Raw genomic sequence first — 17,525 nt, forward strand, 5'->3', positions numbered from 1 at the left:
GGGGGGACCTCTCCCTCAGAGCTTCAGTTCTTGGGAAATGGAAGTAAGTCCCTGGCTAGAAAAGGGGATCTATTTGGAGGTAAACACTCATTCTCCAAACCTGGAGGAAATGCAGAGTTTGCTGAATTGGCCACCAGGAGCTAAATAAATTTGAATCATTGTCCTGCTCAGACCAGATCTGCTCTCTTCTGCCGCTGCCCCCTCCCTGAGCCCCAGGAGCAGTCTCTGAGCTGGGGCCTCTTGGGATGCTGGCAAGTGACCGCCTTTGATTTATTCTTATTCTGTGCTTTCCTCTGTAACCCAGCAGTCCGGCCTAGAAAGGGCAAGTGAGAGGAAAAGGGGCATCTCCCCTCATCCCTCTCTCTCCTAGATGCTCATCTTCATGGAAGTCCTTTGTGGATTCCTTCAAGCACACGAAGAAATTCCCCCTTAGTGACCAAGGCGGAGCATACCAGCCTTCCCTACATTTCACCCCTAAACAAGCTCTGCAGGCATAGCTGTGCCTTGTTTAGAAAAGCAGCACATTCTGGAAATCATGTATTTAATGACAACAACTACCCCTCCATCTTGGGAGCACTTTGGAGTTTCCAGAGCACTCCTACACACTCTACATCCCCTAGTCGGAGCCTCTGGTCAACCCCGTGCAATGGGTGGTGATTGCTAGAGATCCCCAATGGTGTCTGAGCCTGTCACTATTGGGACTTCAGATGCCACCCTGCTAAGGCTTCCATCCCCTCCACAGGGGCCCCGCCCATCAGTCTCTGCTTGGCGCCTGCAGTAGTGGAAAGTCACCGCCTCCTGGATGGAGCCCATTCCAGCCTCAAAATGCTCAGAGGCTTGGAAACTTATTATTTGGGTTGAGCCCGAATCTGTCTCCATGTTTATATAGATTGAATGCATTGCTTGTAGTTTGACCCTTTGGGGCCTGCGGAGTGGAACAGATATAATCTAATCCCTAGTTCAGATATTCAAAGGGGGCTCCCATGTCTCATCTCCTCTGTCCCTCAGATCTTTCTTACATATTCCAGATTCAAATACTCCTCCTACAGCATAATGCAGAATCCCTTCCCCAGCGTGATCGATTCTCTGAACGTACACTCCCACACTGGTTTCAGCAGAGAGGAGTGGGACTAGAGGCTTTGTGTGAGTCATGCTTCCGGTAATGTATCCTCAGATAGCACTAGGTGAGGTTGCTTTGCTTTTTGACAGACGCATTACACTTTGGATGTATTGAGCCTTCTGTCAACTCAAACACTGCTGTTAAACCATGTCTCTCCTGTTCTGCACTTATATTATTGATTTTTTTTTTTTTTTTGGCCCAAGTGTTAGAAGCATTAAATTCCGACTTATTAGATGAAAATTAATCTTATTAGACTTAGCCTGTGGCCCAAATCTGTAAAGATCTTTTGGACCTCAGTCTTATGTCACCTATAAATTTGCTGAGCATTTCTTCAGTCCCCCCTCAATCACTGATAAAAATACTGACAAGGCCTGAGGAGAAAGCATTTCCTAGGAGCCTTCCCCAAGCTGACCTCTATCCTTTAAATGCCACCTTTTGGGTGCAGCTTCCTAATCCATGCAGCTGTCCACCATTCACAAGGGTGTCGTGGGAGGTACCTTGCTGAGGTCACTACACCATCCGTGTCTACACATTTTCCTCACCTGCCAGCGTAGGAACCATGTTAAATCCAGAAATAGCTCCATGAGAGCGGGCACTCATCCTTGTAACCTCAGTGCCTACCCAGCACGGTGCCCAGGGACTCAGGGAATATTTGAAGAAATAACCACTTGTATTAGTGGGTGTAAGAGACTGGCCCAGATCAGCGTGAAGATTCGCAGTATTTAGTTTTTCTGATTCTACCTTCTTTCTCTATTTTGAAAATTGGAACATTTGTTTCTACTTTCATCCTTATAGCACCTCTTTGATACCCATGGGTCCCAAAAGGACACCAATTTTCTTCCTGATGAGAAAGTAGGAGTTGAGGAAAGTTAAGGGACTTGCCCAAGGTCAAAGGCTAATAATGGGAGACAGTAAGATTCGAGTGATCATCTTCTGAGTTGAAGGTACCATGATGCTCTGTCTAGCCCCTCACGCTCTGAGTTTGGGAGCGTTCCTCCAGTCCAGCTGACAGTGACAAGAATATTTCTTCCTAACAAAAAATGATGGGGATCCAGTATAGTAAAGCAGATGGGTTTCTTTTAAGAAATGAAAGAGCTCATTCGCCACCTGCCATTCATTTATTGACCCACAAATATTTATGAGCATCTACTAGTGCCTGGCTTTTCCGGGCCCTAGGAAGACAACTGCTAATCAAGCTCTCTTTGAGCTTAAAGTTTAGTTGGGAGAGAACATAACTAAGCAAGTATATGTATAGCATCTGATCATAGAAAGGCCTACGAAAGAAAGCAGAGTAAGGGGACAGCAAGGGACAGAGGGGCTCTGTTTCACGCTGAAGACGTGGCACCCGAGCAAAAATCTAAACGAAGTAAATGAAACAGCAAACGCAAATGTCTTGGGAGTATCAGCATTAGCAATAATGTGCTTGTATTGATGAAAGGACCATGCTTTTCCTTCCAGGAGCTGGGACCTAGATCGTATGATGAACATTCCAACTGTAAATTAACATCTGACTCTTTCAAGATATATTCGTTCATTCATTCATTCATTCACTCATTCATTTTCTGGACAAAGGCTAAGCATCTACTCTGTGTCTGTTGGGTGCTGTGGATGAAGGTGGAAACAAGGCTTTAGTGCAGGAGGCAAACAGTGTATCCGGCCCAGCAGTGCCGGTGCTGTGGACATGCTGGTGGAAGAGAAGAGTTGAGGCAATGTCACCATTCATGACATTTTAGGGATCCACTTGACTAAAGAAAATATCTTATAAAAGCATTAAATTTTGTAATGATGGACTTCCAAAAATTTAAGCCATCTAATCCTTTCTTTCAATAACATTTTATACAGAAATTCCGATATATAACATTAAAAGGAGTTGCTCTGGCACACAACTGGGGACCTAGGGATACCTTCAGAAACATCACATAGGACAAAAATTACTACCCAAGATACTTGTTATGGCTAAGAACAGAAAACTTTCCAGGATCCACTAAAACCTCCTGCTTACCCCCAAGCGCCCAGGGAAGCCAAATTTGGAAACCCATTCAATTATCAATCAAAACCATTAAAACAGTTCCTTCTGGCTTGAGTGAGATGGAATAAAGCTCTACCCAAATGAGAACTGATTCAGCTATTTTTTTTCCCTGCTCTTCAAAGTCATCAGATCAACTTATTACTGCCCAGAACAGCCCAAATGACCCATAAGCACAATTTTAAGGGTTCATCATTTGGGTTTTTTCTTCTTCTTGGCAGAGGTCACCACCTTCATTTGCATTAAGAATCATCTCTTTTGAAGAGTGCTGGTGCCCCACCTGGTTTTGTCTGGTCCTAAATTATTCTCTAGGATGTTCTCATCTGAAGAATGCTTTCTTCTCACTGGAGCACGTAAACAAACGGATGCTTGTTATACACTCACAGCTCCCTGGCACATATTCTCTCCCTCCCACACACGCCATGGGCCAAGGTAGGCCTCCCAATTCCAGCTGGGGACCAGCTGTCCTGGCCGTACTAACCCACCGCCTCCCCTTTCTTCTTCTCTCTGCAGATGACAGCAACTGCTCAGGCTCCCTCTAAGACCCAGGCTGTCCACATCTCCGCACCCTCGGCTGCTGCCAGCACGCCTGTGCCCAGTGCCCCCATTGACCCCCAGGCCCAGCTGGAGGCCGACAAGCGAGCTGTGTACAGGTAGGAGACACTTCAGCCATGTCCGGAGGCCCCCAGGCAGCCCCTGGTCCAGCTCAGCCCTGAGAGATGAGCATGCAGGCAAGTGGGTGGGCTCATAAAGACCATAGCCAACAGCCGCTCTCCTCACCACCTTCTCAGTCAAATCAATTTGGACATCCCTCAGCTGGCCGCTGTGGGTTGACTGTAGCTTCCTGGGATTGTCTAGTGAGGGGCAAGAGAGCCCAGGGAAGAATCTTCCAGAAGGAAGTTTTCCTCATCCCAGCTAGGGATTGAGCCCTCGTGGGTGTCAGAAACCCTCAGCTCAGCTGATGGCCACCTCGGGACGCTCTCCTTGTGCGTCCCCCGTTGTTGCCTTCGCTCCAGCAAGCCCACCAGACCACTGGACATCTGCCAGGACCATCTAGGACTTGGTATTACACAAACTTTAGTATGCCTGAAAATCACTGGGGAGAGCTTATTAAAATGGGTATTTCTGGGCTCCATGCTCAGAAATGCTGAATCAGTAGGTCAAGCTATAGGAAAAGGAAGATGAATGTTTCAGAAAGCATTCCAGATGAATCTAACGCAGCTGGTCCTCGGAGCACATCTGAGTCATGGTTGTCTTTGTGTCTTAGCAAGAGCTGTGGTGTGCGGCAGTGTAGGTTCCAGCGCACTCCTCCAGATGGGGAGTTTGCTGAGAGCAGGGCCAGGCCCTGAACGTTGCAGAGGGCGGGAGGAGCTCGGGGGCTGGCTGTTGCGTGCATGCGGTTGAGAAGATGCAGTTGTCTGAGAACAGCCTGAACGAAGCTCCAGCAAGGACTGTAGTCAAGTCTCTGTGCGGAGCCCACATGGCTGGAAAAGACGCCTGAGTCAGCACTGAGTATTGATTGAGGTCGGACCCTTACTCACACTCACTTGTGTGAGCACATCAGCAAGCAGGGCCTACCTGTGAACTCGCACACCCTGCAGCAGGTGCCAGGATCAGTAACAGGTGGAATGGTCCACCCAAGATGAATGGGAAGAGGGTTGATTCCTTCCTCACTCCTCCCCGCAATGACAGTGCTTTTATGGTAATGGTGGTAATTATTGCTGTTACTGTCATTACCATTGGCATTATTTTTAGCTACTCAGATGAGCCGAAAGCCTCTAATGCCAACATGGAGTCCAGAGCCGTGAGCCCTGATCCGAGGTCCTGCCTCAAGGGTCTTTCCCAGCCCCGGTGGAAGGATGAGTCACCGTGCCTCTGCCCCCACCTGCCCAATGCACAGGCCAGGCCCAGCCTGCCTGCAGGGGGAGAGCCCTGTTTTGGACCCCAGAGAACTCCCAGATCTGGTCACAGTACCTGTCAGAGAGACGGAGCCCTCCTGTCCTCCTTTCCCTCCCTCCTTCCCCGCCTTCCTCCACACTCGTTTGTTGAACCCTCACTAGAATATGTGGAGGCACTGAGCTGGACTCCAGGGAAAAGAGGGGAAACCTATAAAAGCAAATGTGTGGGCTCTTCCCTGGCTCTCCAGGAACAGACAGGAAACCCACACAGTGTGGCCTGAGCTTTAACAGAGAAGGCTTCACAGAGGAGGCAATATTTGAGTTTGATCATAAAGGCTAGTAAGAGAGTCCCCCAGAAGGAGAACTGGGCTGGAGTAGAGCCTTCCAGACAGAGCAGAGCCTCTGCGTTCCGAGAATGGCCAGTGTCTAGAGCAACTGGGTGTGGGGAGATGAGGCTGCGAGGCCACCTGGAAATTAAACTGCAAGGTGAGCTTGTGCTTGTGTGGGGAGTGTGAGAAAGGAGAGTACCGTGGCCTCTCAAAATGGCCTGATGGCTAATGGCTTGGGGGGACAGCCGTCGTCCTCGTCCTCGGTGTCGGTCATTGCTACCCAGAGTATGGCCCGGGGGCTGGCAGCAGTGCATCGCCTGGGAGCTCTTTAGACACACAGACCCTCAAGTCCCACTCACACCACATGATTTGTTTGTACCACTCTAGGCGCCTTTGCAGACTCCTCAAGGACAGGGACCTGTAGTTAGCACAGATCACAGTCAGGAAAGACCCCCGATTAGTGGTATAACAAAAAGTTTCTGGAAACCCAGGCTTGTGTCCCACCTCCTTTGTGTCCTAATCTCTCGGAGCTTTAGTTTCACGACAGAAGCTAACCAGTAGGCTTAGTAAGATCATTGAGAGCCCCAGTAAGCACCTGGCTCTGTGTCTGGCCCAAAGCAGATGGGTTCCCCAGCCCTTCCCAAGATCCCAGGCTCATTCCCTACCCAGGCCAACCTGCGGGAGAAGTGGGTCACCTCTCCCATGGGAGCTGTCCATCATGATGTCACTTGAAATACAAAGGGCCAGATCTTCCCCCAACTAACACCTCTTCTTGCTCATCTGCCCACCTAACCTTTACCTTCTCCTACTGGGCTGAGCCCCCAAGAGCCCTCGGCATTTGCCCAAACTATCTCTGCATCTGTCTGACCATGAAGAAGGAATCCCAGGTTGGTTGCCACCAACCGCTCAGCCAAACATGGCTGCCCCTCATCTCAGGACAACCAACACCTTTGCCCGACTTTTCTCTGCAGTCCTTCCTGCCCCAGGGGCCCAGGGTTTTCTCACACAACCACACCTCTCCCATTAGTACCAGCTGCTCTCTGTACAGCCATTGCTGGATGACCGGGGAGGGAGCTCGGCCTCCTGAAGGGTCGGGTAATTTTAATTAGATTTGCCTGCCTTGGGGCAGCCTGGCTGCTCCAAAGCACATCAGGGAGTCGGCATTTTATGTCAATAAATATAACAAGACTCTTTCGGTTCAGATTAGTGCCCAGCACCGACTTTTGGTAGACCCTACCACGGCCCCTCCGAGAACCACAGATGAAGGAAGGGTGGAGGGGGCCCTTCTCTGACCAGGCCCCTACAGGGCGGCAGGGGGACAGTGTGACAAAAGCGAGGGGTGTGTCTGTGAGCCCAGGGAGCCTGCCAGTGCCCCTGAGGTTTTATTTGTGTATGAGGACGTGTTAATGAGATGTATTGGTTCCTTCTGATGTGGAAAGTGTGTGTGTGTGTGTGTGTGTGTGTGTGTGTGTGTGTGTGTGTGTGTGTGCGCGCACGCGTGTGCGGTGGGGGAGAGGGGAGGCAGTCTGCCTTTAATTGGATCATACCAGAGCATCATCTGGGCTAATCAGCAAGGCAACCAGGAGCTCCTGCTCAGATTAATGATTGCAGTCTAATCCAAGCAGATCCCATGATTGGATGCACATCGCGGGTAATTGTGTTTGTGGCCCAAGAGCGATGCTGAGTGGGGTCTGAGGAGGGGAGGCCGCACGCAGTGGGGACCTACAGGTTTGGACCTAGCTCAGTTCTCTCCATCCCTAGCCCCCCACCCCCACCCCTGGGGCTTTTCCCCAGAAAGTTCAAACTTAGCTTGGACCACCCCGCCCCTCCATGCTGATGGACAGTGTTCGGTGCTATCCGGGACCTGGCTATTAGGTTGCCAGGTGGCGCAGAGACAGGGCCAGGAGGGTGAGGTTAATCCAGCTTTCACTCTCCCTCCTCCCCTCCAGTCTCCTTCGTTCCCCTTTGAAGTGAGTGGGTTCCCATGGAAACCATGATGTCCTGGGGAGCAGAAGAGTGGCAGGGAGCTAGGCCTGGCCAGGTGCGAGGGGGGAGGAGGTTGACTTTGCCGAGAAGGCTCTGCTAGGGCGTTGGTTCTCCCCCACCAGGCTGAAAAGCTCTCTGAGAACCAGAGAAGGGGCCCGCCCAGCAAGGAAGAAGTTACCAGCTATTGATAGGCGATGCCGGGCTGCAGGCTTGAGCCGTGAGAAAGTAGCTGCTTCTTTGAAAATGCTGGAGCATGGAGCTGTGGTGCGGGTGGAGAAGTTGGATGGCTGCTGCCCGCTGTGTTTCCCCTCTGTGGCGTGGCTCACGACTGAGCTGACTGCATTAACAGTGTTTCTGTTTCCCCCACTAGATCACTAACTCCATGAGGGCAGGGTCCATGTCTGTTTTTATTCATTCATCCATGTCTAGCGCCTTATAGACTACCTTAGAGCCACGGGTCCACAGTCACTGATTTTAAACTGGCAGTCCATCTTTTCTTTTATTATTTATTTTTATTTATTTTCTTAAAGATTTTATTTATTTATTAGAGAGAGAGAGAGAGAGAGAGTGTGTGTGTGTGTGTGTGTGTGTACAAGCAGGGGGAGGGGCAGAGGGAGAAGCAGACTCCCCGCTGAGCAGGAAGCCTGAAGATGGGCTGGATCCCAGGATCCTGGGATTATAACCTGAGCCGAAGGCAGACGCTTAATTCCCTGATACACCCAGGCATCCCTATTTTATTTAAGAGGAAAGAGGGGGAGAGGGAGAGAATCCTAAGCAGGCTCCATGCTCAGCTTGGAGCCCGACATGGGGCTCAATCTCACGACCCTGAGATCATGATCTGAGCCAAAATCAAGAGTCAGATGCCTAACCAACTGAGCCACTCAGGCACCCCCTTTTTTTTGTTGGGGGGTAGGTAAACAGGGCAATACATCTTATAACCAGTTCTTTGGAATGGTTTTATTCATGCCTTTAGCCATGATCCCACATTTCTCGGTCCTCACTGGCCTGTCTGGTCTACCTCTGGGTCCTAACTGTAAAGTGTTCTCTCCGAATGAATTCGTACTTCCAGCAGTGCCGAGCATGGAGTAGGTGTCTGCAATCGTGCTTCTTCACCTTAACCCCGAGGCAGCGAATGTTCTCCTTCTTGATTTCTGCCCAGCATTGTCTGTCTCTTCCCATCTGCTTGAGCCAAGCCCCACCTTCAGCCCAACCTCCCCACCTTCTCCAGGTAGATTCCAATCCTTTCCTGGTTTACCCGTTAACAAAACTCCTTCCAGAAGCTCCAGAAACCCTCCATCAAACCAGGCTTTGCCTCCTCTGCTGTTTCCCGGCTTTCAGAGTCTTGGCCTCTCCCTGGGACACGTCCAGGTCTTCGGGTCACTCTCATCTCTCTTCTCAACCACAGACTCACAGCTTCCACCCGTGTGAGCCCTCCCCCTGGGCAGCTCATGCTGCCCTATCCAGTAAATGCCGCCCATCCAGCTCTAGCCCAGTAAAAGCAGTGCACATCCCTAAAGCCCTGTCTCTGTGATGACTGTTCCCGTCTCATCTGGGCCAGGTCCCTCTAGAAGGCACACTCAGCTGGGGAAAGATTAGAACAGGGCAGTGACAGCGTTCAGATCGCTCTCGAAATCATCCTCGTAGAGGTCACCGAGGCTCCGGGCTTGGTTCCAGCAGCCCTAGAGCTAGAGGTGTAAATTCAGTAGAATGGCCGCGCTGGGCAAGGCAACGCGCTCTAGAAATAGACTTGATCACTAGCTTTGTCGCCTTGGGTGAGTTAATCTCTCTGAGCCTCTGTTTTCTCAACTGCAAAAAAGAAAACAGTAACAGCTAGACTAAAATTAGAGAATATAGAATAGTACCTGACACGCAGATCAGTGTTTGCTGCATGGGGTGGGCCGGGGGGGAGGGGTGTGAGGAGGTTTTAGGCACGAGGGGCGTCCCTCTTGGCCTGTTCAGCACGTGAAGCAGTCTGGTGCGTTCAAGGGTTGGAATTCAGGTCTAGGAACATGGCCCTTGGCTTTAGATCTCCTGGGTGTACATTCTTTCTCCACCCCAGGCACTAAGGCTTCTGGGCCCCGGTTTCCTCGTCTGTAAAACAGGGCTACAAGAAATGCTATCTCTTCTTCAGGGTTGTTATGAGGAATAAATGAGAGAATGCACGTTAGGTGCTTGGTAAAGAATCTCGCATTTGGTGAGCTCACCATAGGTGTTAGCTGCTATCAGACGTCGGGGGAAATGCCAGCAGGGATGGGTCAGGCTAGAAGGTAAATACTGAGAGGCCAGGCAGCTAGAGGCAGGACTGGAAAGGACCCGCAGTCGAGTTGTCTCCATACTGTAATTGAGCTAAACGTGTAGTGAGCTCTGCTATGTGTAAAGCATTGTGTTAAGTTCCAAGAGGGGTTTTGAAAAAAGAAGAGTCAGTCCAGGGAGGAGGAGAAAGATAGACATAGAAAGTCGCTATAATATAAACTTGGCACATAGGACGGGCCGAAAAAAGTATTTGTGGAATTGACTGCAAGGCTTCTGGCCCACAGTGCAGTGTGGGAGAGTTACCCTGCTTTTCCCAAGGGAGGCGAAGCCCGAGGGAAATGATAGCCAAGCTGCCTTTCCCGGGGCTGGGCTGGTCAGTGGGGTGGGAGGAGGCCCCGAGGTTTGGGGACTGGACAGAGGGACTGGGTCCTGTTGTGCCTGTCCTCAGCAGCTGCCTGGCCAGGACCCTGGGAACTGGCACTTCCTAATGAAGTGTCTTTGAGGGAACATTTCCACCTTGTGACCAAAGGGTGTCCTGGCTCCAGTGAGTTGACCCTGGGGCTTAACCCTATGCCTTCCCTGGCACTGGGCTTGGTCATTCCTGGAATGTGCTGGGCGAGGTGGCCTGAGAAGAATGTGGGAGAAATTCAGCCATTCCAAGCAGAAAAGGCAGCACCAGATGCTTCATGCTCGGGCTTCTAGTCTAGATGCTGGGAGCAGATGTTCCGGGCTGCGTTCTGGGCTGGGCTGTGTGGGCTGGGGGCTCCAGCAGACGCCCACTCTGAGAAGCAGTTGGATTCACTGGCATCAGAGATAACATTTCAGCTGTTGACTATAGTCAGGGGAGTGATCCTGCTAGAGCCATGATCTGGAAGTAAGACCACACTCGTTCTCCCCTGGCACCAGGCAAAGCCTGTTCCCTGCCCCTCCTGCCAGCATCTGAAGGCCCCCCAACCCAAGCACAGCCTCCGAACATGCTGCTGGCAGACACAGAGGCTGCAGCTGCCTGGTCCAGGGAGCAGGTGTGTTCGGAGGTAGTGGGTCCTGAGGCTTCCCCAGCTCACCGGCCTGGCTCAGGCCCAGCTGAGAAGTCCGGGTACCCCGCCAAGACAAGGCGCACTGATAAGAGGTCAGGAGCCTGGAACCCACTGACTTTTATCCTCACAAGGTTATATTAGGATTAAAGGAGATAACCAGTGCTAACAGCCGACAGGGCTTGGCGCATAGAAGGCTCTCAGCGAACGGTGGTTACATTCATGAGTAGTTACTGTGATAAGTACAAGACTGGATCTGTCGCCCTCCTAAGAGAGAAGACAACCAGCATTTGGGCCTCCCGCTGCTGTGAACTGGGTGGAGAGGAAGAGGATGAGAGCCAGCAGGCAGGGGCTTTGAGGGTTCAAGTGACCAGGGGCTCTCACCAGGGCTGGACCGAGCCAGTCTTGCCCTTCTTTTAACCATGGTGCTACTGCCTGATTTTCTCAAGCACTAGTCCATTTCATGGTCCAGTGGAAAGAACATAAAACTAAGACTTCCATCTAAATTCTGACCCTACCGTTAGGCAAATTATTTAACCTCTTTAGATAAGCTGTCCTCCCACCTCACAGGGTAGGCACCAAACGAGAACTTGAAAGATCTGCAAACATGTAAAAGCCCTCCCCAAACACACTGAAGTATGATTATTATAAGAGGTGATTCTTTTGGAAACTCATTGGATAAGGCAAAGATTCTCTTGTGCTGCAACGATCTTGATGCCCAAAGGGTAAACATGGGGGCTAAGGTCTGCGACCCCAAGGACAGAAGAGAAAAAGGGAGAAGGAGGAAGTGATTTCAGTAATACACGGGAGAGGGGGAAGAGCACAAAATTTGGAGTTTTGGTACCCAGATTTAAATCTCAACTCAGTCACTTAGCTTGATATCATTATTTAACTACATGCTTCTCAGTTTGCTAATTGGTAAAATGGGACTAAGAAGAATATTGAGTGTTTGAATGCAGTAAACACAGGGAAAGCACTTTGTAACTTACAAAGTGCCACAAAGGATGTGGGGGTGGGGTGTTCAGTCACCACCAGTGACCAAGGCAGCAGGGACAGAACGCCCTCCCCATATCACCCTGTCCCCCAGACTGCTTGCGTGTGGGGGACTGGCTGAATCTCTGGTGCCTTGGACAGAAGCTCTGACTGCCTCTCACTAGCTACCCATGGGAAAGACACTTCTCTTTTCTGTGCCTGTGTCACCTCTGCTTAAAATGAAGGGACTGGATGTGAGATCCTAGCGGGTCTTAAGTTTTAGGTTGTTTGTATTCTTGCCCTTGCGGACTTGCCTTAGCAATCACTTCATCAAGGTCTCACATTTATTATTATTATTATTATTTTTAAGGTGCTGGGAGAGAGGAGTGTGTGTGTGTGAGTGTGTGCGGGGTGGGGGGTTCGAAGGGACGGGGACAGAGCAGACGGTGGTCTGCTCTGGGCCCCACCCTTGCCAGGAATGGACCTGTCCACCCACCTGGGGGAGGAGAGCTGGTTGAAGCCCAGGAACCCTAGCAGATGCGATTCCAATTTAGCAACACGAAGAAGTCCTCTCCAAGGCAACCCAGGCGAACACACCACCCACTAGGCAGGACTAAAAATACACCCGCATGGTTTCAACGTCACACCTGAAGTAAAAATACATCCAACCAGGAGCTGCTGGCTCGTTCTCCCCCACCCCACTCTGCTCTCTCCATCTGGTGCCTTCGAGGGGAGGAGAAATGGAGGGCCGGGTGAGCTCTTCCTTCACACTCACTCCCCTCCCTCCAGGACCCTGCCAGCCCCCACTCCACACACACCCAGCAGAGCCCAAAGAAGACAGGTCCTTTTGTAGCCATTGTAGCTAGAAGCTGCCAGATGGCAACGTCTGATCTGAGTCCTGCTGTAGGGGTGGATTCTGAGCCCGAAAGAACTTTAGGACTGTGTCTTCGAACTTTCCTTCCCATGGTTCGTTTGTTCCCATTCATCGATTCACCAAATATTTATTGATCCTCTGTTGTGTGCCGGGCACTGTGCTTGACCCTTGGGAAGACGAGCTCGTGGTCCGGGGCAGCTCAGCACATAGTGAGGAAGACAGATCTGTGCACAAACAACGATAGTTAGTAGAATTTAATGAGTGTCATGAGGGAAATAAAAATAAATTCTTACTGGCAGTGCTTTTTTGGTTAAAAAAAAAAGAGGTTCTGAGTTCTGATAAATTGTACGTTGCCTCTCCTCCTCCTCTTTCTGTGCCTCTATTTGAATTGGCATGTGGGCTTATTTTCCTTGCCAAATGAGTCAGTGGATATGGGAATAGAAACTTATTGGAGCCGACGGTGTCAATGTTGCTCTGAATAAAAAAGGTGCCCACACACCTTTCCAGGGAAATGGAACAAGCATTAATTGATAGCTTGCTAAGTGCCAGACACTCTATGTGTTTCTTCATCAAATCCTTAACGATAACCTGAGTGGTAGGTGATTTAGCCCTGTTTTATAAAAGAGGAAACTGAGGCTCAGAACAATTCAGTAACTTGCCCCCAAGTCACACAACTGTGTCACTCCAAAGTCTATGCTTATTTCAGACCACGGAGTTTCTCAGCCAGCGCTGCAAGCAAGGTCAAGATAGAAACCCCAAAGCGTTTCCCAGGATGCTTCCAAGGAGGCAATGGTTTTCTTGCTAGAGAGACCCACTAGGAAGCCTTGGTAGAATGGATGGCATCTTGAGATGGATGCTGAAGATTATGAGAAGGGACAGGGAGAGATGTGGGAACACAGTTCAGGCGGCAGGAGCAGCAGGAGCAAAGGTGAGCAGTCCAGTGTGCCTGAGTTGGTGAAGGGGGTTAGTGAAGAGACAAGGGGCCAGGGGCCACCTGCTGTCTGGCCAACGCCACATTCTCTGCCGCCTCTGTTAAGAATAAAGTACTGGAAAGAAGTCTGGGGCCACACCCTGAAGCACCTGGAATGTTCTTCTCAGGACGTGAACTTTATTAGCTCATTAGCATCCAGGAGAAATTTCACGATCTTCAGAATGAATACTTGTAATGGACCTTCTTGACCCTGAATAGATAAAGACAGGGGGCCATCCCGGAAGGTGGCTCTAGGGTATTGTCTGTGATTCTCTGATCCCAGTGACCTCTGACCTGAGGCACTAGAAATAAAGGATCAAAGTGCCAGCCCCTGGATAGAGTTTCTAAGGTGGTGGGCCTTTGGCAACTTGAGACCTGCACTGTGTTTGTCAGTGGAGACTAGGGGGGGTGCCTGCATAGCGAGCCTGGTCACTGCTTTTCCCACCTTCCCCCACCTCCCTGGCCAATGCATTCATGTCCTCTGCAGCAGTCTGACCCTGATCAGGCCACTGTCCCACCAGCTCACCACTGAACATCTCCACCTAGAAATTTTGCTACCAGCCATTCCACTGTCTGAACCATCCATCCTTCATCCCAGCTAAGGAGGGCCTGGGAGGCTCTAGCCCCTGTTTCCATTGGAAGAAGCAGCCAGGGCTTGGGGAGGGTGTGAGGGCTGACACCAGCCTCCTCTGCCCATCTTCCCCCTAGCCAGATGAGTCTGGGCTATAAGGTCAGGTGCAGGACAGGCCTGGGGGCTCCAAGGTCAGTGACAGGGAGAGGAGGTGGACGGCCAGGCAGGATGCCACACACTTGGCTGGACCCATAATTGAGGTCTGCAGTCCTGGCCAAGGTCACAAGGGAAGGGATGACTGGGAGGCTCAGACGTGACAGAGTGGCATGACTGTGAATCACAAGGTTTATCACCCAGAAAGAGAACTCAACACGAATGTGCCCCCCTGCGTGTGACCATCCTGCCCCCCCCCCCCCGCCCTGGCCCCCAGCCTGTGGTGCTCTGCTCTATCTCCGTATCTATTCTCTGTCTCTTGTGTTCTTTGCATCTGAGCTTCCCTGAAGCTCTTTTTGCATTCTTTCTGACTTTTTTCCTGCCTCTGCTTCTGTATTTCCGGTCCCCTAAGCAGGAAGATATGTTAAAAAAAATTTTTTTTTCAAAAAACCCAGGTTGTCCAAGAAGGAAGGAGGAGAAACAGAAAAGGGTCCAACTGTCTTTTCTTGAGTCCTTTTAACAAAAGGAAACGAGCTTGAGCCTTATAGGGGAACTTGAAGTTAGGTACGTGAGTATATGAGTTACCAAGGAAGTGGTTGTCTCCATCCCTGGAGGCCTTTGAAAGTGGTGGGGAAACCTATCAGGCCAACTTACGTTAAGAATACCTATCTTGAGGTGGGGGAGCATAAGATGGGTGCTGTTGAGGCTCGCCTGCCCAAGGAGGCTCTCAGAAGCCTCACCGGGAAAAGAGCAGGGTGGCCAGCATTGCTTTGCCCGGAAGAAAAACTAGGGCTGGAGCGAGGGGTCCCTCAGCCTCTCCCTGCTAAAGAGAGGGTGGCGTTCACCACTGCCAAGGGCTTCATCCAAAATCCTGCCCTGTCTCCAATCTCCTCCCCCAGGGGGCGGGGGGGCAGCCCCCCCCACAGCCCGGCCCCAAACTGGGCATTTCAGGCCAGCAAAGGGGTGATGTGAAAAAACGCGAAGGCAGAAATGTCAGAAGTAATTAAACCAAACGATGGCTTAAACCCCTGTAGAAATCAACACATCCGGTTTAATCACCTTCTTAAGCTGGCACAAGACTGCAGTTCTGTGGAGAGCCGTTCTTTATTTCTTTGGATCGTTAACAGAAACTGCCTATCTTGAGCTTGATTTGGGTTCAGTTGCTCCTGAGGAGAGGTGATGCAGGTGGGGGTGGGGTAGGGGCTCAGAAAAGAAAAAAGAAATAATAAAATGTTATTTGAGATCATCTCTTCTTCTCTTCTCCTCGAGCCCCACGTCTGCCCTGCTCCCGGCTCTGTCCGCACTCAGGGCTCCCACCCCCGCCCCCAGCACCCAGGCAGAGGCACAGTGCTGAATGTGCTAAATTAGGCCATTAGAGAAATTCATTTCTCTTTATTAGTCTGTGTCAAATCCTTTTTATTAGTGGCTGGAAACGACCTCTCTTCTGCAGTAAAATGTCATGCCGGTTCACTCCTTTTATTTGTTCTGCACTGACGAGGCTCAAACTCTCACTGAATTAGTGCAGTGAGATTTATTTCCTCCAAATTTTGAACGGCTTAAGAGAGATTGGGGTGGAGGGGGCGGTCAGGCGGGAGGCGACAGGGGGAGAAGAGTGGAGAAAGATCTGGGAGGGAGAAGGTGAGCTCTTATGGAGGTCAAATGTCCTCCGCTCTTTGGAAATAAAGTCTAATGGCCATCTTTCATATCTTGTTCATCATCGCCTGGGCACTGGGGACTGAGTTTCCACATTCCTGCTTCTAGCCTCTGAAGGGTATTGATCCACAATAGGGCAGATCTGGACAGCAGGAAGAGGAACTCCTTAAAACCCATGTCAGCTGGACAAACTGAAGCTCAGGGAAGGCCAAGAATAAAGAACCAAATCCCACACCTAACTGGAAATCCTTCCTCCCATCCCTCGCTTGGTTGAGCCCCCATGGTCCCTGCCCTATTCACCCCACTCTACCCCAAGCCTACAGCAGTGGCTTCCGACCCCATCTCCAGCCTTCTGGAGTGATGCTGGAGGGTAGCTTAGAAATATAGGTCAACCCATAGGCCAGGTAGCAGGGGAAGGGGCTGGGAACAGCCTTAGAGGAGCCCATGGCATGACTGCAGCCATGGAACCCAGCCTGTTTCTCGGGGGGTGGTGCAGTGTCTCAACGGTCCCCACGCTTGAGGTAGCAGGGAGCAGTCTGGGTTTATTGAGGGATCCAGGTGGGGAGAGCATGGGAACCTCAGCCCACTGACCCTGGCTAACATTTGTACAAAAGCTGTGGGCAAGCTCAGGTGCCATCTGAGCCCCTGGGCTCAGGGATCCAGGGATCAGAGTGGGCAGAAGCAGGAGCCTGGGGAGGAAGGTATAGGAGAAGAGATTTGGGAGCCCAGAGTGTGGCTCAGGTGGGGAGGGGCTGGAGAGAGAGGGGGCCATGCCCGCATCCATGAGGTCTGCTCTATGCTCCAGGGGCCCCTGCTTAAACTGGGGAGGTGCAATAGAAAGAATGTTTCTTTCTTCTGAGAGATAGCAGAAGCCATAGAAAACACCCCAGATATACCCTCACACATGCATACGCACACACACACACACACACACACACACACACGTTCTGGGGAGATCTGACACCTGGAAGTGAGAAGTTTATAAAAAGGGCCCATGCTGCGGCTCTGCATAGAAGCTGCACATTGTTCCCCAGTGTGTGTGACAATGTCCCCATCCTTCCTCACCCTCCCGCCTCTGATCTAACACCTGCTTCCGTCTTCAACCTCATCTCCCTCCATTCCTGTCCTGCCTACCTCGCTCCACACACACTCATCTGGATTTTGTTCTAGAAACGTGCCAGGCTCATTCCTACCTTAAATGCTTTGCTTTTTTTTTTCCCTGTTTGGAACGCCCCTCCCTCAGATCTCTGCCTGACTGCCTCCTCATCATTTAAAGCTTAACTTAAATGTCACCTCCTCAGAGAGGCCCTCCCTGACTACTCTCTGCCCTGCAGGGGCAAGGACAGTGGCAAAGAAGATGACTCTCCCTGCCTACCTGAACTCTAATGCTGGGAGACTCCATCACTAGCAGATCCCTCTTCCCCGCCCCATGGGCATTCATGCTAGGTACACAGAACCCACAAGCCCCTCACACATACTGCATACAAATAACACATAACGCATGCACACACACTGCATACAATATAGGGCATATGCACCCTATACTCACAGCACACAAAATCTGCACCCCGCTTTCGTACCCACAACCCACATGTGCACGCATCCTGCACAGACGCACTGTGTGCGCGCATAATGGCAACGCACAGGACAGGACACTTGGACAGCACTCCCCCCTGCTCTCATCGA

The 17,525-nt window shown here is 50.9% G+C and overlaps 1 protein-coding gene across 5 annotated transcripts in view; it reads left to right on the top strand.

The window, feature by feature from the left end:
• Window positions 1–17,525, top strand: part of PKNOX2 (PBX/knotted 1 homeobox 2) — a 272,005-nt gene that overhangs the window by 206,630 nt on the left and 47,850 nt on the right. For all 5 annotated transcript variants that reach the window (XM_057316694.1, XM_057316693.1, XM_026505481.4 and 2 more), the window contains one exon: window positions 3,660–3,799. In XM_057316694.1, the coding sequence (XP_057172677.1) occupies window positions 3,660–3,799 (140 nt within the window). The remainder of the gene's footprint in view (window positions 1–3,659; window positions 3,800–17,525) is intronic.

Source organism: Ursus arctos, unplaced genomic scaffold, assembly GCF_023065955.2.
Source record: "Ursus arctos isolate Adak ecotype North America unplaced genomic scaffold, UrsArc2.0 scaffold_22, whole genome shotgun sequence".
Lineage (NCBI taxonomy): Eukaryota > Metazoa > Chordata > Mammalia > Carnivora > Ursidae > Ursus > Ursus arctos.